The sequence below is a fragment of the Anopheles ziemanni genome, chromosome 3, assembly GCF_943734765.1.
Source record: "Anopheles ziemanni chromosome 3, idAnoZiCoDA_A2_x.2, whole genome shotgun sequence".
In the NCBI taxonomy this organism is placed as follows: domain Eukaryota; kingdom Metazoa; phylum Arthropoda; class Insecta; order Diptera; family Culicidae; genus Anopheles; species Anopheles ziemanni.
Genome location: NC_080706.1, coordinates 540,265 through 561,019, shown reverse-complemented (window position 1 = coordinate 561,019; position 20,755 = coordinate 540,265). Strand labels below are relative to the sequence as shown.

General features: G+C 42.4%; 1 protein-coding gene across 1 annotated transcript; it reads left to right on the top strand.

Annotated features, from left to right (window-relative positions):
- Window positions 1–3,713: 3,713 nt before the first annotated feature.
- On the top strand, window positions 3,714–7,095 carry LOC131288961 (hemicentin-1-like). The gene is made up of 6 exons (XM_058318145.1): window positions 3,714–3,825; window positions 4,074–4,219; window positions 4,298–4,508; window positions 4,637–4,894; window positions 6,536–6,633; window positions 6,952–7,095. The coding sequence occupies exons 1-6, from the start codon at window positions 3,714–3,716 to the stop codon at window positions 7,093–7,095; spliced, it is 969 nt and encodes a 322-aa protein (XP_058174128.1).
- The last annotated feature ends 13,660 nt before the right edge of the window (window positions 7,096–20,755 follow it).

Below are 20,755 nucleotides of genomic sequence, written 5' to 3'. Positions count from 1 at the left end.
TGGCAGATTTGTGCTACCAAACAAAAAGTGCCTGCCTTGTACTTCCGTGTTCCATTACAAACACATACAGTGACGCCGGTTCTCAATCAGATAAGCAAAGACTTTTCGTGGAATTGTGTTACTTTTGTACTTGTTTTAGTTCCACTTTTTCTCAAATCTCTACTGCATTACGTAGAAATCGTGTTGGAAAAGAAGCAGCGGACATGATTGTACGTCCGGAACAATTGTCATTACTAACGCACTTTTCATCCAAATCGTAAAATTTGCACAGCAAACAGCAATTGCTTCAATATTTTTATACTTTCAGTTTCATCATTTCTTAACATTCGTCCACAAACACTAGACGCCTCCATTGCCCTAGACACTACAGGGCCATGACTCACTGATTGTTTGGCGGCCTGACGGGAAATCTAACTTATGTCAATGATGCCATCAGTATGCTACGAAGCAGAACCTTTTTGAGTTTTTGAAGCTTTGTCTGAAGACATTAATCTTCTTCTACCAGTATCAAAGAGGGGAGCCTAAGAGGGAGAGAGAGAGCCAACCATTAGCGAAATTTGTTCTTATTCTGTTTCCGTGAATTTCTAGCCTACAAATACACCCAGAAGATCAGAAACAGAGAGCCACTTCACTCGTAACTGCCTAGCAAGTTGGCTTCCATGCGCTGTTGTTTTATTTTCAATTACCGCTTTTAAAATTCTGTTTCCTCCCCTGGCCGTTTTGACAAATAACTTGCAATGGTCGCAGTTAGTACCAACGTAACTAGTATTCTGATTTTGTTCTTATTTTTTGCCATTTTCACCGTATTTTAATTTCTACAGCAGAGTGTAAATAAACGCCCCGCCGAGTGTGAACGATTGCTGGGGTGTGGTTTCACGCCGTCATCATTAACAGACCAATCCCAACGGTCCCAATTTACGCCTAGCAGCCCAGAAGTGAGAAGTAGACAACATTCGTTCATAATAATTTTTGTTTGCCTTATTTCAGACTTGCTACAAACACTTCACATTGATTTTTACCATCATATATGACGGTTTTTTACTGTTACTTTTATCATGTTGATGATTATTAGTCATACACAAGTATCCATCGTTGTTTGTCTTGGAAAAGGTGTGGAAAATACCGACACCTATACAGTGAATTCACATAAACCCGCTGCAAGTTATCAACCCTTTCTGATTATTTTGTAGGATCGAATTCATTGCATATAAATGATGGTGGGAATCGGTAACCCATCCAGCTATTGGGCCGTTGAAAAAGCCATATTTCAGGTGGATTTTTTTCACGATGAGTTCGATATCCTTATCAATACCCTTCGCACTCTTGTCCTTCCTAGAATGTGGTATAACACTCGTTGTTGTTGATTCGATTTCCACAAAATTTCTGCTCATCAACCGGTAATTCTTCAATCATGGAGAAGCGTCTACCTTTCTCTCTTAATTAATTGCACATCAAGGGATCGATTTTGTTCTCATCACGATGCCTCACAGTAGCGACCACTTTTATGGCTGACGAAAACATTGTTTACGCCCAAAGTAATGGAAAGGTTTTCAGGGCGGCTACCGGACCTACTACGATCAATCGATTCTACGCAAATAAATTAAACAAAAGGTCGTTATGGCGACCGTGCAGCTAATGGATGCCATATGAAAAACGAAAACCCTCAAAAACCTGCGTGGGAGTGTTCTTTGGCTTCAATAAAAAAAAATCTTCATTCCTTATTTCGCTCAAAAACGGCCCCTTAATTCGCCGACCCGAGACGAAAGATTTAACTATTACCTTTTTATTTTGCTATGTTTCTTCCCTCATTTCAAGGAATTTAGGATTGCGTGAGCCCGAATCGATAACTCAAACACGTAGCACTTTTATGATAGCATAAATTACCCCTGATTGATAACACACACATACACTAATACACGCAGGGCCATGGGTTGTTCTCCTTTTTGGTTGTGGGTAAACTAATAGAAATGGTCTTGATAAAGACTCTTAGCTGGCCCATTCATTGACCAACAACTGGGCTCACACGTGGAGCAAAAGGTCATTGATTACTGGATAAACACATTAAAACAACATGAACGTATGAACGTTTCCTTTGGGAGCTTTCAATGATAAGATTACGATTGCAGGTTTCGCTAGGAAAAATTATACCGATAGTAGCCCTGATAGATGCCGATTCTCATGAGTCCAATTACATTCAGCAGGACATCGAGAAAATCTATAGTTAGAGAACCAGTGAGTAATAGCAATCTAATGTTGACAGATGATATTTGATATCTGGCACCTCATACATCCATTGCGATGAGAAAACAGAAAACATAGCAAATTCTAATATGGAGCGTCTATCAACTGAAAGGACGAAATGACTTGTTCTTTCTTCTCTCTTGCCCGTGAGTTGGCATCTTACCGACAACATTTGGATTTGACTTTTCCGTTTTGCACATCCTCACGGAGATTAGTTCACACATACAGTGCGAGGGTGGATGGGAGTGTCTCATCAGCAAAACTAATCCTCCATTCGGATCGCTGCCGATTGCCAATCTCGTAACGGTCCGAGTTCTGAGAAAAAGAATACACAAAACCATGCTCCGTGGTCGTACGCAACAACGAACTACTGGCAACTCTAGAACGCAGGCTCGAGGATTCCGATTCAGCCTCTTATGTCCTTTATTAGTAGTGACAACCTGCAGAGCGACCGGTCTATCGGGCAAAGACATACGCTCTCATACCCACGCATGTAAGGTCTGTCCGGAGCTGGCCTCCCGCCTTTGCTTTAGCACGGCGCTGGACTCAGCGACGTGACTCAATTACAGGATCCTGATAAAATTGATTTGACATTTATTGGTCCACGAATTGAAAAACCTGCTGGGTCATCCGTTACTAGGCAGCGCTTGCACAGCCATGCTGAACTGACCGAATGGGAAGCACAGCCACATGGTCACGCACGAAATGAAAGGACAGAGCGATGCGAACCAACGGACCAGTGAGCAGAAACGATAAATAATTCCAGTCCCTTTTGCCGACTGCAATGTGGTTCGCTGTTATCAGTTTCTGTGAAGCGCTTCTTTATTTCCGCACTAAGTTTCATATCGAAGGAAACCAGCGAAAATGTGTAAAGTTTCTAACAAGGGTAACCTAAGTAATTGAATTCGTTTAAAGTAAACTTTGAAAGTAATAGCTACACGGATCCTCAGAAGGAGGATATTTGTTTTCTTCTGAGCATCTTCAAAGAGCTCTTTAGACATCTCTTTGCCTCCTTATATTTACTTGCAGCATCAACGAACTACATCACTGTCGGTGGCGATGTTTTGAAACATTACAAAATAGATTAAGCCCGAGCCTCCCTAAAACGTGGTTACGAAGTGGTTACCTGCTAGCCTGAAAATGAGTGTCAAACGAAGTGTTAAAAACGGATAAAAACAAAACAAAAAGGACAACTAGTTGTGAAAGTAGGCAAATTGCTTCGCCGGAAGGAAGCCACCGAAGGACCGGTAAATTATCCACAGTACAAAACGAAAGACGAATAACGTTAACGGTGCGGAAAAGTGGTCCCAGGGCGATGTAAATGTGTTTGTAAATGGGTGCCACCAAATCCGCCACCTGAGGGGCGAACGAATGAACGAATTTTCCGAAAGGCTACCAACAGCCACCCGGCCGGAAGACATTTGTGGCACCGGAAATTAAGAAAACACCACAAACATCGAGTTTCGGATGGAATGACTCAGGCTGAAGCTAGCTACACCCAACGGAAGTGCAAATGCAACACCATGAACGCAAATCTGCCGCTTATTGCAGCATTCATAAATTTTATCGTCTTTTGTTTTGCAGGTGAGTGACTCTGAAAGTAGAACCAATAAAAAGCTACTAACGCCAATGACTTGTGAGCTCAAGAATCATTTGAAAATGATTAGACCATATACTTATGCCACTAAGCGTTTCCCAAAATTTAAGTAGGGTGTAGTACAGTAGACTTTGAAAATAAACACTCACAAAAAACATACGAATGATAATATCCAACCAGTAACCTGACGATGCGCTGGACGCTACTGTCGCCTTCTTTTCTTGCTCTCTTGCAGACACACTCAGCCCCGAAATGCAAATCTACTGGGAAAATCACATGGTGCAACCGTACTTCGATAACACGAGCAAACGCGAAGTGACGGCCATCGCCGGCCAAACTTGCCAGCTCCACTGTCGCGTGAAAAGTCTTGGCGACCGAGCGGTAAGTTGATGTTGGAAAGGTGGAACGGTGGAAGTGTGTGAACGTTATCGAAATGCGCCTCACCGCTGCTATTCTCAGGTTTCGTGGATCCGCAAGCGTGACCTGCACATACTGACGGTGGGCATCCTGACCTACACCAACGACCAGCGCTTCCAGTCGCTCCACACCGACGGTAGCGACGAATGGACGCTTCGAATCACGTCGCCGCAGGCCCGGGACTCGGGCGTGTACGAGTGTCAGGTATCAACCGAGCCGAAAATCAGTCAATCGTTTCGCCTCAACGTAGTCGGTAGGTGGTCCATGAAATACCCGCTAAGCCCCCTTTGGCTGGTCAGCCAGGGCCCTTTGGAAAAGGTTCTAATTACGCATGCCACCCTGGGGTGTATCCGTTTTCCGTTACATCTTCCGCATATACAGTGTCGAAGGCGAACATCCTGGGCAACTCGGAGCTGTTCGTCAAAAGCGGCAGCGACATTAACCTGACCTGCGAGGCGTTGCAGTCGCCGCAGCCACCGTCGTTTATTTACTGGTACAAGGGCGGTCGAGTGATCAACTACTCGCAACGCGGCGGCATCAGTGTCCTGACCGAGCAGCAGACCCGAACCAGCCGGCTGGTGATATCGCGGGCTTCTCCATCCGACTCCGGAAACTATACCTGCGCCCCGAGTAATTCCGGTAAGTACTGAGTACCGAAGCTTTCCTGCGTTTGTGGTTGTAATTTGTGCCTGTCTGGTAAGGTTGCCGAAGGACCGAACCGATTCTTCCTTCCTGTAAGCGCTCCTTGTTTGAAGCATTGTTCTTGTAGCCTTGTATTTAAGCACCCGTTTCTACCGGTTCTCTACGACAACAATGGTCAGGGAGGTTTTGGGGAGGCCTACCTATTGTCAACCGTTGGCAACGTATCAAGCTGAACCCGATACAGTGTGTGTATCTGACACACGACATAATTCGCTTCGTTTGAGCCGGAATAGACAAGAGCTGGGTCCTGCTTTCACTGTGCGAACGACGTGAGCGATCCGATGCCAGCTCGAGCCCGTCCTCGTGTACGAAATAAAGGACGCACGTGGCGCCTCTTCTGTGCCATAATCACTATCATCGTACGGAACGTGCACCGAGTACGAGCTGCACGAAAGAAGCAAGTTCCGCAGCACCCTTTACCGAGCTGAAGAGAATAAGACCCACAAGGGACTTACGAAAGCAGATATATTACGGTTCGTTTAAAAATTTTATGCACAACATTAAATGCAGTTTATATCGACGTCTCCTTCGGGAGCGCCGGGCAACCCGGCATTCCACCAGGAAAATTGCTAGCTCCATTGCCGCTGAACTAGCTACTACATCAGCATACTTTAGCCGTCTGGTTGGGCGGACGAGTGAAAGACAAACGGCACCGGGGAAGTGACCGGTAACGGTCGAGCGTCAAGAAACTACCGAGCAAAACCCAATTTATCGCATCATTCGCAACCCGTCGCGGAACGGCCACGAATAGTAAAATAAGAACTAACACCACCTCCTAAAGTTTGCAACCCGAACTACCGAGCGCGACCAAACGCAAAGGGTTATAATCTTCCTGTCATATGAACTACAACCGGTGCGCTTCGCGAATGAAGCTGGCGGTCGGTCGTAAAGATTGCGCTTTGATGGTGCTTTTCCGAGCGCGAGATTTATGGCGCTTTTGATATCTGTTCAACGTCGTCTCGCGCGTCAACCGGTGGCCGTTGATGAGAATCATCCCAATGCTGATGATTATGATAACGATGATGATGATGATGATGATGATGATGATGAGGGGTTCGGTGGGTCGCTTTAAATTTGCCATAAGCTCACAGGTAATAGAACGCAAGGTGGTACCAGAAACTCTAGCGAGAACGAGCTTAATGAAGTGGTAGGTGGAGATTTCTTAATGCCAAGCAATTGTTTCAGAAAACCGTTTCGCGTTGGTTTCTGATTTGTGTTAAACGATTTTACTCACTCTCAGTTGATGAGGTTCTGTTCTGCAAGATATCTCAATGCCATCGAGGTGTGGCATCGTACTTCATTGCCAGCAATGAACATAATTGTTACTCGCGAACGGTATGAATTACTACAGCTATAACACCTTCAAAAACATGATGTATTGCGTAGCGTATAAAAACGATTAAATTTAATGTATCTCCCTCATGAAGTAGCAAATGTGCTTTCACATAACACCTATGATATGCACATAATAATGAATGTTAGGCCATGACCTAACTTATCAAACGGTGACGTTGTTTAGATTAGCTCGCTTGACCTCCAATTCGATCTCTCACGCTTCCTTCCTTCTCTGCTTCACAGATTCCGCCAGTGTTGTGGTCCATGTCATCAAAGGGGAACATCCGGCCGCGATGCAGCACGGAATAAATGGCGCTAACGCGGCTCACACTTCAACATATGTAATTATCAATCCAAACTGCTCTATTTCTGTCTCACCTGCTGGCCGATGGGCTCGACTCCAACGCCCAGCGCCCTCGGTGATCCCATGGCGCTAGCTGATGCCGAGGGTCACTTAATTAATTTATACCCACTACCACCCGGCATCTGCCTTCCTCCCCTCCTTTCGGTTTGCCATGTTCGTGTTAAATGACATTTCTCTTCACTTTCCTTTCCCCCCTCGCTCTACCTCCTATCGGAATATGCGTTGGACAATTCCTGGGATTCACTTTTCCCGTTGAATTGCTCCCGGAACTGCACAAACTTTGGTGGAGAAGCAGATAGCGGTGGCGATAATATCGGCCTGCTTCCAGCTCCTGCTACTTTCTCGACTTCCGCTGGATGGTTCCGCGTTCTCGCTGGCATCATCAACGTCATCATCAGCATCATCATCGCTACCAGCTGCAGTGCGGCCCGTACGATAGGTACGTTGAAGAGGGATGAACCATGACCGGTCAGCGTAATGTGATTAATTTACATCGGTTATCGCTTCTACGCCCCCGACGCTCCAAGTTAGAATGAATTAGTCCGCATTAGAACGGCATTGAGGAAAGCGGAAAGACAAACCGGGTTGGATGTGTAGGGCGTGTGCACATGCAGAAATGTGGCCTACGGTCATAAGTGCTAGGCGGTATTAAACCGGAATATTGCTCAAGTGCTTCTAATACAAAGACTCATTAAATTTGCTGCATGGCAAAGCATAGAGCCCGCTAACTAGGCCCACAGGAAAATACCCTCACGAAATGGTGGGAACTACAACAGCAGGTAGCAAGTAACCATGATGTACCTGCTAACCACAGCATCAGTTTTCATTTAAACGCATTTGTAAGCACCGTGAACATGGTCGCCATTCCATTTTCGTTTAGTTTATGTTATTTTAATCATATTTTCTAATTTTTCATGTATCAAAGGCATGAGGCAATCATGAATCATTTAAAATCAAAGCACTCTGGGTAAACAATCTCTTAGAAAGCAGAGACTTCGGAGCATCATTGCAAATTCAATACGCTCAACATTCCAGCGACTGATTCGTTGGAAAATGAAGATATCCATTTCCTCTTAAATCCGTCAGCTTTAAGACATGACATCCAACTTGAAGCTCAATACAGAACAGTTACATTCATTACACACAACCTTCACGAACGAAACATCGTTTGAGGGCTACACAAAGTCAATCATCTAGCATTTCTTGCAAGTAAAGAGAATTTGCTTTCTAGAATTCGGCACATTTTTGTGGTATCCGTTGAGCCCCAATCCATGGTCTCCCCCAGCTAATGAATCCACGCCGGATCTTTTCATGAATCGATCAAAAGCAAAAGCTTTCTGTGCGCGAACGGAGGCGAGGAATACGAGATGACTACGATGAAGCCAAAATGCGTAATGAACAACCTTATCGTTCAATTTCGTTGCGTTTAATTGCAGATAAGCTACGGGAAACACGAAACCATCTACAACGTATTCAGTAACATTCAGCGACATCCCCTCTGCTTGGCCCTCCGTCAAACTCATCAAAGCTACCCCCCGGGGGAGGGGGGAGTATGAATACATTCTCTTTCTTCATTCGTTGCCACCCCATGCCGTCACTTCCGTGACGGGCCGAGTGTTGAAGTATGTTTACGTCGTTGTTCCGCGACGTGACGCAGAATCCACACGCTACGTACACTGTGGACACGCTACGCTCCAGCGTTTCGGGAGAAACATGACATGGGTGCGGAAAGACCAACCGAACATCACAAAACGGGAGGACCTTGCGCCAAGGACTTTGCGGATCGTTCGCAGGTAAACCTTCACGCAGACACACATACGCAAACGGTTTCCGATGGATGTGGTTAGCATCCGGTTGGGAAAGAAAAATACCACGACCACATCCGGGCCAGGTGTCTGCGTAGTAACGTCATCCTCGCGAGCGAGAAGATAACTAAATTCCGTCGTGTCAAAGCTGAGATAATACCCTTCACCTTCGGTACGGTACAGGGGTAAGGCCATGACATGGCCTTGTCAGGAAACATCTGACAATATGAATGTGTGGGTGTATGTGTGTGAGTGTGTGAGCGAGAGAGAGAGAGAGAGAGAAAAGAACTAAGATAAGATAAACAAAATGAGACCATGGAACCGGCCCGAGACGAGAGCGTCAGCGTCGTGAATATGACATAGTGACACTGGTTCACCGTTGGCGCCGAAACGCATACTGACAAAAAAGGCGAACATACTACACGTCTTCGGGGGGTTTTCAAGTACGTCCTTTTATCGTAGAATCAACATCGGTGCCACCCCCATACAGGTACGGAGTCCCCAACGCCAATTCCCTTGTCAAGGGATGCTGGCGGAAATGAGAAACTGGCGCAGAAATTCTCCGTGCACAACACACGATCACGTTCGTGCGTTCGTACATGATTATGGCCACGGCCATAGCATCTTGGATGGAAGCATGGAGGGATTTTCTGAGCTCACACGTTCGCTACAAAATGCGTTGAAAGTATTATGAGCTTTTTTGTATTCGCTTCCTGGCCGATTTCCGCGTTCCGTCTCTTCGCCAGGGTTAGTTTTACTTTTCCACAAGAAACATGCCACAGAACCTCCCTCGAGAGTTTGCAAATCCCCCTGCTCTAACAAAGAATTTCGAACAAAACTTAGCCAAGGCAAATAATAAGGCTTTGAGAATTGGCGAATTTCCCTCCCTGTCGCGATTTAATTCACCCACACCGTGCTTCTTTCTGAATCCGTGACAGAGTTGCTACTCTTGCGGTAGGAAATGTTTTGGCAAACCTGAAATAAAAGCCACCGCCATTTTTGGCGTGTTTCCGTATGGCTTAACATAACATTACCTGTCCAAATCTTTGCACCTTCTGGAAGCCGCTAAAAGCTAGGCCATGCTCCAACTCAAACAGCTGAAAAGAGTGCAGTGTTGAAATAAATTGGGAAAAGTTAAAACAAGAATCAATAAATTTTAATCAATGCCCGTAACTTTGTACATCATTCTTTCCCACGTGGTGTGAAAACTTTTGAGCTACGCTCACGGTCGTGAATACCCACGCCAACCGCCCACCGTGCTCGGAACTCTCGGTGGACTGAATGCGAATTTCCAGCTGCACAAAAGTGAACCCCGAACATAACCCACCTTGGCCCGACGAATCCAGTTGCAGGCGTATGAGGAAAAAAAACCCTAACCAATCCTGAGCTAAAATACTTGGTCTACGAAAATTTTCATTCATTTCATCGGAAGAAAAATGAAAACCAGTCAAACGCTTGATTAGGAGAGTTCTTAGGGTCCCAAAAGTAATGAAAAAAACGGTGCACAAATAAAACCCGACCATATGGTCGTACTTTTCTTCCTAGGTGGCAGATTTATGATTGAACGCTTGTACCTTTACGCTGCCACCTAAATTGTGCAATCCGATTGCGCAATTTCATTCCTATTTACCGTCCTTTTTTCTGCGATTTTATCAATAAAAGATAAACTCCAACCACCCGCTCAAGGAACCCTTCTCAGCTCTATTGTAAATAGCGATGTAAATACACGTATTATAGAATCCAATAAACGATAATGACGATAGCAAAGCAAGAATACGTTCAATATTTTGTATATACAAAAGGTAGGTACAAAGCATGACATAAAAGACTTTGCATCGAAAAAGACAGTTTGTAGGAAGGAAGAATCATGGTGAAAACAATGGACAATTTTGTACGTTTGCAAAAATCGTTTCACAAGTACCAGTGGAAACGAGCAACAAGCATCATCCGGAATTGCAAGTTCTGGATCGCATCGCCAACGCTATTGAAACTATGGAACGATGCCAGAGAAGCAAAGGGAAAAATAAAAAATAGTACAAGCAGATATGAAGTGACGATTCAAAGTGGATCTTAGAGATGTATCAAGCGGGATGTTTTAACTACTATTAGGTTGAATAAATGAATAAAATGCGAAAATTGGTATTACCGTAACAATCCGTTTCGTCCTCCTTATCATCAGAAATGTGGACTACTTCGTCGGGGTGAAGAGAACTCAGAAATCATCTGCAAATAGGAATACCGATGACAAAGGCGCTTGCCTTCAGAATGAAGCAAAATATTTATTTATGCAGTCTTATGAATTCTCGTTTCACTCATGCATAAACATAAACTTTTTGCAATTCAATACACGCTCGACCTCGTTTGGATTCCACTTTTTCCCATCATATCGAAAGGTAAGAACGATCATCACATCCACTTAAAGGAATAGCTGATTAATTGCGAGGAGCCATGTTATCGATTTGGACCTAATGAACACTTTCTTCCTGAATGTGCACATCTTTTGGTCTTATTTGTTTTTATTTTCACCAATACAACTATGATCAACTGGATCGGTGGCCCACGAGACCGAACTTGAAACGAAAAATTTGAAATTGAAATAAAAAAATCCGTTTCCGTTTAACCTTACCATTTCCATTGTAACGTTGTATTCAAAGTAGAGTTATGATTATATTTTTAATTCTGCACGTACAACTGATAATATTGAGCATTCCAGTAAACGAGGCATACTCAGATCCAGCTACGATTTTTCATACTTGTTAGTACTATGAATGTTCAGTATCATATGTATAGCGACACAGACATATTATGCTAAGAAAGAAAACCAACGTTGTTGGAGAAAGTTTTACTCCACTCCGAGCTTCTTTCCTTGCTCTCTCTAACCACACAGTTTGGAAAGGTCCGGAAGAAAGCACTGTTTATGGTTCAACGGTGCCGGAGAACTCTTGACGCTTACATAAACACTATTGACTTCAGAAGCAGGTTTAACCTTGAGGTACGCATTTTTAATAATTCATGAATGAAACAACAGTTTACGACAAATAGAAACTTGAAGATAAACCACAATTTAGAATGCTTTTTCAAGACTACAATCATCATCACGTCGAAAACAACAAAATTTCATTTAATATTAAATGTGTAGCATATATTACTTAAAAGTTAGGGAGTTTTATATACTTTAACACAAATGAATCCTTCATCAACTACATCAATACTAAATATCAAAGTTCTTGTGTAGTGAAAATTCTTGAATACACTAAAAAGCATAACCATACTGCTTGAAAAGTTTACTGACTGGACGAAACCAGTCGAATTGTGTTTCATCATCTCCCAGACGTATCAAATCTTCTTCATAAAACTCTGCCGAACCGGATGTGGTCCATAGTGGTTTGTGTTAATTGCGTTTTAGAAACCAGGCTCCATTTGGCTAAAAACTCTTAATGCGAGTAAATAGTTTATGACTGCCATCGCTCCACGCCAGTTTATATAAATCGCTCAGCGATACTTTGTGGCCAAGTTAAAGAGAAAACAACCATGATATTAAAGTAACTAATAGCCGGATACTTCATGCATTTTTGAAAACGTACAACATGTATCAAACATATCCATACGTGATAGTTCCAATCCAAGCAAACTGATTCAACAAAAATTTGAATCAGTAAATAACAAGTAAAGTATATTTACAAGATATACACTCCGGTTCATCTATTGACAATTATATGTTAGATAAACGTTGTTTTTTCATAATTGCGAGAGCATAAACAAACAAATTTCACTTGATAGACAATAATTCAATAAATTTTCCGTTGATTCGAAAATATAATTTTCCTATAATAAATTAAACCAATATGCCACAACTATTACCAAACATAAGACACGCTCAACACAACAAAGAAATCATATTCAATGAGGTTCTCAAAAATTGATTTGTTTTCGATTCACCGGTATTGTTCGTTTCGATGACTTGCCGATATTTGTCAGTGACATTGCAAATCTAATTTTCTATGAAGTTCGACCATCCTTTCTTTGATTTTTATTTGCGAACCTCGAGGGTTGAGTCCCGAAACCCCTTGTTTTTGAAATTGTTTTGTGTTTTTGTAAGCAAGTTTCAAAGAAAGAAACAGAAAAACTCATTGAAAAGAACTTGCAGTACAAGGATAAGGTTGCTTTCCTTTAAGAACGCAGGTCACATTGAGGGCAATCACTGTGCATGGAAGGGGAGTTGACTGCCGTGCCCAATATGCCATTCATATTTTCGTATACCTTCTCTTCACAATGTCGGTATGTTCGCCTGACTGACCCCAAACTGAAACGCAACCGCAAAACGTTTTCTAATGGATTGGAGGCCATACAAAGGGCATCTCCGTATACCTCGTCATGTGGCATATCCATCACCGGTTCAAGTTTGCACGTGACACGAACGTCGCGTGTGTGTCTGTGCACACACTGTGTTGTTTGTTACAACCCACCCTTGTTGATCAGATTATTTGTTTCCTCATCGGCTTCAGTCATGTTCCAATGTTTCCTAACGTTCCGCTCCCCATACACTTAACATTTATCGCACCGTTATGGTACAGAGACTGCGTTCCCAAGCCCGCTTTTGGGTTGCCACTTCCTGTTAAAATCATTCGACCAAAATTTCTTCTCCAATCGGCACGGGAGTCGTACGCGCCGGTCAAAAAGCAAGCTACTACGAAGTAGCCAACATTCACTGACGTTGACATCAAATGGATGTGACGTAAGCGTGATTTACAGCGAAATAAGTCGTTGGCAATCCTACCGAGTGTTAGGCATTAAGGATGATGCAGCAACAGTAACCTCAACCCCAATGACCTTGGTATCCTTAGCTTGATCTTATTTTAACAAAACTTTATAGCTGCCTCCTGGGAATCTTTTTTCGAAGCCGTTCGACATTGACAAATCATCATTAGAAAACGGATCAAAAGTTTTGAGAGATTATTATATTTGCTTTCTATTTATCTTCAAATTCGGAATTCCAAAAACTACAAACCAATGTTGTTGGTAGGTTACGAATGTCGGGATCTAACTCTAGCGTAAAGCACCTATTCAGTTTTAAAGTCCTATTAGTTTAAAAGAGCAAATCTCTATTAAATTTCAAACATCACATATGTGTTGTTGTAAGATACAATTTATAACATTTAGAGACTTTTAGCAGCTGGTTGTTACATATGGCTCAATTTGGTTTTCGAATAATGTTCGTTATATATAAGCAATCCCGGTACTAACAGAAAATCAGCTCTGGAAGGATGCTTTTCAATGCGAGTACAAATTCACCAGCGTGGACGGTGCAATGCCAACCTGGCCGTATGTTGATAGCTGCATATGAATGAGATACACAAGACATACAATTTCATTCCGTTGTAATATGCAGTAGCTTACACATCAAGCGCTACAGGCTAGAAGCACAAGAAACATGTGTGTCACTTTCAACTCCCTCCTACGGGCATCGTTTTTGAAAGAAAATTCCTCTAATCTCTGTCTGCCTCCAAGGACAGACTGAAAAAGAATAGTCATCTTTGGTTGACTAAGAAAATGGAAGCGTTACATGGGAAAAAGACGACACGATGCTGATCACAGGAAATTTGCAGTTCACCGGAATTGCCATACCAAAAAACTCAGGTGGAACATTGGCAGCCTGCACTATGCCTGTGTGTGTACGTAGGAGTGTATGTTTAAATGCCCTAGAGTGGTAAGAACCAAGTTTCCGAAGGATTGCTTCGATTCTGAACGATCGGAAGATAGCAAAGCGTTGCTACCTTTTTCACCACGTTTTACGACTTGGTAGGTTGCAAGAAACGTGAACAAGGCGCTACCTCCCTCTTCGTATTAGCATAAAATTTTCAAATGCTCGTAAGCTCATAAATAATGCATGTGTATACGCATACACCTTCTTCGCCACCAGATGGCACTGGTGGCCAGAACTTGGCCGTGTCATGATCGCCATGAGCTCTTCATCCCGATAACGGCGCCTAACATCCGGAAGGTGGGAAAAAGGTTCACCGAACAAAAGACACCTCGACAGAAATGCAATGGCTGACTGCTCAGCTGCCGCAACGGCTTCAGGCCAGGAAATATCTAAAGACTGCGGTTCAGAGGGTGTGGCTCACACAGGAAAGCGGAAGTTGCTGCTTGCCTCCGCAAACATCCGCTTAGTAGCATATGAACCGATCCCATTGGTGACAAGGTTGTGTTATCCCTGTGAAGGCTAGAAATGAAAAATAGAAATCCGAATCTCATGCCGTCTTTACGACGCCCAACGGCTCCTCACGCTACCAGCGCCAGTCAAGGGGATGAATTTTTACGACCCCATAGTCATAAGAACTGCACCAAACGACCCGAACATCGTTCTACCCCAAAGTGGCTCCCCCGGTAAGATTTCACGCTCTGCTCGTGCAGCCCTCAATGGAAAGAACGCTCTTCTCGGATGGCTTCGAGAAGTCGGGCTTACCGGTAAGCCGTGTCCCCCAGTCCATCGTAATAATTCTCGAAAAAGATTGCCAAGATTAATCGACTAATTTCATGTTCATCAAACGATCGTTACGAGTCTGCCTGGCTAACACACTCTTGCAAGCGTGGGACCCTTTCCACTAACTTTAGAAGGTACAACTTTTCTTAAAACACATAAAATTTATCTTGTTAGCGTGGGAGGTGAATCGTAAAAATGAGTAAATTAAGGAATTGCCGAACATTTCCAAGTGCCGATATCTTGCTCGAGTGTCCCGGTTTGGAAGTTGCGAAGCTATCCGGTGGTGATACAGCGAGAAACAAACGAAACCATATCGACTTGGAAAGTTGTGGAAAAAGCAAACATCGGCATCTAATTCACTTATTGATTTTCAACTCTTGGGCCTCTTTCATTCGCAATGGGAGTCGACGCTGGCATTTTCCAGTCTTCGTTCCACGCCTTACTAGCAGGAAACCCTGCTCAACCAAATGAAACCGAAAAAGCCGAAACCAGAACACCGAATCTACGGTTGCCCGAACTTACGCAAACGATTTGGGCAGAAACGTACAGCCGGAGGCTGCTGTAGTTCCCTTTTTGTAACCGTAACACCCTTATTAGCACTCCCCAGGCTTGTCTTGCTCGTATAAATATGAAGAAAATGAAAATCAGATAAACTCTATCTGCACGATCCCGCGTGTAGATGACCAAAACAAGTTTAGCGTTTTCCATAACTTACCTCCCGCTTTTCAAACTTTAAAACACCCTTAAGACTGGCTTCGCAGGAAACTTTTGGATGCATCACTGAAGTTTGGGTTGAATTTTTTTTAGAAATTATGGTTTTATGAATCATTTTAATCAAGTGCTCACGTGCACGAATTTGAATAGAAAAAACCTAGTGATTAATTTGACGTTTGGAACATTGTTGGCTTCCTTTGAAATATACATAAATCAAAACTGTGATCAAAACAACCATCAGCTTATGACCGATTATAATCCTAACATAACTTACACAACAAATAAACAGCATTTACCAGATAAATTAAGGAAACGATGAACTATTTCATAGTTTCATATTGTCTAAAGTATCTCCATTGTTTTCCTACAACAACCTCCAAGCGTCAGATATTTCCGTCAAAGTCTTAACGATTGAGTCGCCAAGGTTATGGTTTACGCCCGACTTCACACGCGCCCGAGGAAGATTAACGTCTGGTAGGCTACACAAACAAAAGAAAAACAAACACGCCCCAAACGATCCGTTCAATCGTTCAACCATTCACCCATCCAAACGACCGTCGTGGTGCTTTTCCTTTGTAGTTCCGCTTTGTGGCGCAGCAAACGGAAATTAGATTCACTCTTTTTTTCAATAAACGCGTAAAGAAACTTGTCTTCGATCTTCGTTTATATTCTTACAACAAATTAGTTTTATGATTCTTCTAACTTTATATTTATGGAGGTAGAAGGAATATTTCAAGAATCATCGAAAGATAGATTTTTTTTTTTTGTAATTTCCGATTTACTACCACATATTTGTCATTTACTGAGCAATTAAAACAACAAAGAATATATTTGGACATGATTTTTTACTAGGACGAAAATTCTGGCTACATTTTTAAATAGTTCACATTCTAATTTCGTTCTACAATGCTTACTCAAAAAAACTGACACAGTAGAAGAAGTTATTATCATCAACCTTTTGCTTCTTATCTAGTCGTGCTGCTCCAACACGAGCGTACAATACATAAGGTCTTACTCAAGTCTAATTTTTCCCTACAATACAATCGCAAAGCATCTTAGTTCTTTTGTTTTGTCGGTGATATGCTATTTTTCACTTCCAACTAAACTTCCAAAGTTGTAAGACACTTTGTTGATCGCATCTTGATTTCAAAGCTGAATCAAGAAAGCTTCCAGCGGCTTACCACTTCGCAGTGATTTTTAGCGGGCATCGCCAATGCAACAAAAAAAAGATAACACGTAATGAATTGGAAAAGTTTGACGATTTTTCCCTAACAACGATAGTTGTCTGCCTATAATCTTACGTGGGAGTCGTATGAAAAACTATCCTTGAGCTATGCATTATTTGTTGTATTCTCTCCTCCAGAAGCAACGAGTATACAAAACTCTTCTTTGGACACCCTGGAACTTAACGAAAAACTTACTCTCGACACGGTCGCAAAACTGTTTGAAAGAAAAAAGCGAGCAGCACTGGTATGTCCTCCACATAACATTATGAAATTAAATTGAGAACGACGTTGCGTGGAAAAACCATCGAACACTTAAATGTAAAGAGCGATTTACTCGTTGCGAACCTTCTAATTTCTGATACCTTTGCAGTCGATTATGCACGTATTAACAAAGTTTATGCCTGACATGTTAGATAGTTTGCAAAAAAGGTCTAATAATGTACCATCGAGTCACGTTACGCCAGAATTGAAGCAAACATAGATTTTGATCAGATCTTTTCTTCCATTTTTATGCTAAGTACATCGATGTTTTAAACTCATATACCTGATAAACTATGTTATCCTCTGTATAGCAAAATCATTCAATTGGAGAGCTTGCAACTGAATTTTACATTTAAAAACATAAAACGATGATGATAAGCTTAATCATGAACGGAATAAAACAAGACTAGGAGCAAGTTCTGTTCTACTTATTTTCTAAATCTGTGAAGGGATAAACAAAGTTTTACCACGACTTCAACTATAAGAATATATGTAATCCATAAAAATCTCTCCGTAAAATGAGAAAAAACGAATAAAGTGCAACTGGCTGTACACTTGGTTTCACTAAAACCGGTATAAGAATCCCACTTGATGGATCAAGGAGTGGAAGCCTCGAGCGCTGTGAAAATGGCAGTAATTGAAGAATCGATATAGAAGTGACATCCATTCGGCAAGTGGATCAGTTCGTTGGATACCAAAGGATTAACTATTTTGTGGCAAGCCGAACTTTTGACAACTGTCAGAGCTGGAGCTCGTAAACGGTTGCATATTGAACCACTGAGGCAACTAACAACAGCTAGCCAATTTTCCCCAGGAGAAGAAGGGTTCTAAAGAGATTGAATCGTGAAAATCCTGATAAACTTTCACCCTAGTGGAAAACTGTTCCGGGGAGAGCGCGGATATGAGGAACTTAAAGTGTCACTTCTCCGTATCGATGTTTCCATCCTTGGGAATAGTCACCGGAAAAGTTTAACCCGCATTAAGTTGAAACCGTCCCATGCCCTGAACGTAGTGACAATCAATTTCCAGTTCCATTGCACATCCACGCTACACGGATTACACTGCCAAAGCTTTGCTTCATTTTCCACCCTGAAAACTTTAAACTGCAACATTACCCTCCTCTCGGCAAGATCGTTTGAAAACATTTTATACGGCTTTTTTAGCCACCGATGAGGATGGACGCGTCGTTCGATTGCATAAGTACAGATTACGAAAACAGCACCAAATACCAACATGGAGGTTAGTGCAGTGCTGCTGGAGTCTAAGAGCACAAGTTGCCTCCTAATGGTCCTTTAGCTTCGAGGCAGCTATCATGCGCCCTTAACGCGACCGATCGAAACCCTCCACAAGCTCAAACGGCTGATGGTAGCAAATGGTTGCGCCTTTGTCGAAAATCGAAATACCCAACACTGGTAGACGCTGCCGGTAACGCTACTTTACTTACCAATTTTATGAACACTTTCTCGCTAAACGATCTGATGTAGTATTCATGATCTCGTATCACTCCTCCTCTTAGGATATCATAAAAAAAGAGCGAGGAAAACACAATCGCTATTGTTTGCAAAAACAATGAACTATGATAGTAAAATGTTTTGTTAAATGTAGAAATGGAAAATTTAACTGTATACAGATTTATACTTCATGATGAACAAACTTTTGAACGTGTTTTTATACTTATAAAATGTCCGTACGGCTCTATTTTTCACATTTGCTGTCATCGGAGAAAAGCTTTTAAATATAAATACAATAAAATTGATTTGTAGACGAAATCATAAATGTGTACACATTTCAAGGAAATCTCAACACCAACGCATTTCATTAACATTTTCTGAGAAAATAAGCTGACGAAACAATCTTCAACGGTAAAATACACAAAAAGGGGAGCAAAACATTAGAATTCCCATGTCGTTTTAAAGTGCAATTATGAACTGTTTTCATTCTTTAAAAAATACCAACTTACACGGCTGAAAAAATCCCTAAACAGTAACAAATTCAAACCAGCATGGTTTAGGTAATCTCTTCATTACGAAATTTATTGCCTGTTATCATTCTTGGTTTGGAGCTGGGAAAATCTGTGCCACAAAATTGTCTTAAATGGTCTAAGATATCGATATACAACGGGTCGGCTTCGAAAAGCTAGCCATTCCAGCGCCGTTTCATTTCAGCAAACCGTTCATTTTCCTCAGGTATACCGAGACATTCACAACTCCTACAGGACATTGACAAATGCGTCCCCTTTCCACCTTTCGACGCACATTATTACATTCCCTCCGAGTAGAACTGCTCCTTGGTTGGTCCACCTTACCCCGGAGTCATGATTAAGCGCGATCCTGCGGACACAAGCCAGCCTGCCGGGGTGCCAAGTTATATCATCGCCAGTTTGCCATCCGTTAAACTCGTTACACAAATCACACCCCGGCAACTCCAGAACTCAATAAGCGTAGCAAAAAATCCCAAAACGGAATGGGTGCGGTTGTCTTCTGCCCTGGACGACACCCTTTGGCGTTTACCAAGCTAAGAAGGCGCAAATGTCTGACGCAACCCATGCCAACGAACAAGCCCATCTTTGGCCGTGCTTTTCTCCACTAACATCAAAATGTAGGCACATTTTTAATTACTTTCAGTCATGGCATGTTTTAAATTTTAATTTTCCTTCGTCCATTCGCCCAAACACCTCGTTTCCTGTCTTCGCGAGGATACTCGTATTACGAAGTGAGGGAGAGAAAAAGAAGCAAAATAGTCTGCGGATGGCGTAAGATGGTGGTGGGCGAAAGCAGCAGGGCTGTTATCTATTCAATTTGTATTTTAATGTTCATTTTCCTGTTTGAGTTTCGCCGTTCGCTAATTCGATACCACCGAAACGCCTGAAGGTGAACGGATGTACAGAAGGAGAACAAACTGGTTCCAAGGGACTCGAGAAACTTGCGTTACAAGTGCACCTGCTGTCAGAGGAAAACAACGATATTTTATGCAACCTCGCAGCGATGATTCTTCGTTAACGATCTCCCACACTCCTACCATGTTACGCTGGCTGTAGACGCACGGAAAATACTACCACCCTTGCCAAGGGAGGTAAAGTCGAAAACACTATCGCTAGTAGCACGGCTGAAGCGTAATACTTGTTCGCCTGGTAAACTTTGCGCATTTGAAAAGGCAACCGCCAAATCCGGTCAAGATGATGATCCACTTTGTGCGGTTCCCACGACGGGAAAAGAGGCGAAGGCATCATGTAAAACAAGCTTTTCGTATAAACAAGGCCTCCATTCTTGATCAAAGATAAACTAGCATTACTGCATAAATGGACGAAAGTAACGACAGCTTTTCAGTCTTTCTTAGTTGAACTGAAGATAGTCGAAATTCACGTATGGAACTTAAACTGCGATGAAACTGCCACTTTTAATTTGTAACACCTGCACCTATGTATAAAACGTACTGTATATACAGATGGAATAGTAATATATTTTAATTCCATAAGCAGAATACAAATTTGTTCAATTTTAATGTTGTATTTCGAAATTAATATGTACGGTATTCCCTCTAATCATTGTTTCTGAACGTTATGCCAGCTTTGGAATCCTTAACTATTTTTTGTTACCTTACGGTGAATTC

What these genes read in the sequence shown, in the direction of transcription:
- LOC131288961 (XM_058318145.1), top strand. Translation starts at nt 3,714, where the DNA reads ATGACTCAGGCTGAAGCTAGCTACACCCAACGGAAGTGCAAATGCAAC. An exon ending in AAAGTCTTGGCGACCGAGCG is followed by an intron (nt 4,220 to 4,297) that starts GTAAGTTGATGT and finishes TGCTATTCTCAG; the next exon opens with GTTTCGTGGATCCGCAAGCG. An exon ending in GTTTCGCCTCAACGTAGTCG is followed by an intron (nt 4,509 to 4,636) that starts GTAGGTGGTCCA and finishes CCGCATATACAG; the next exon opens with TGTCGAAGGCGAACATCCTG.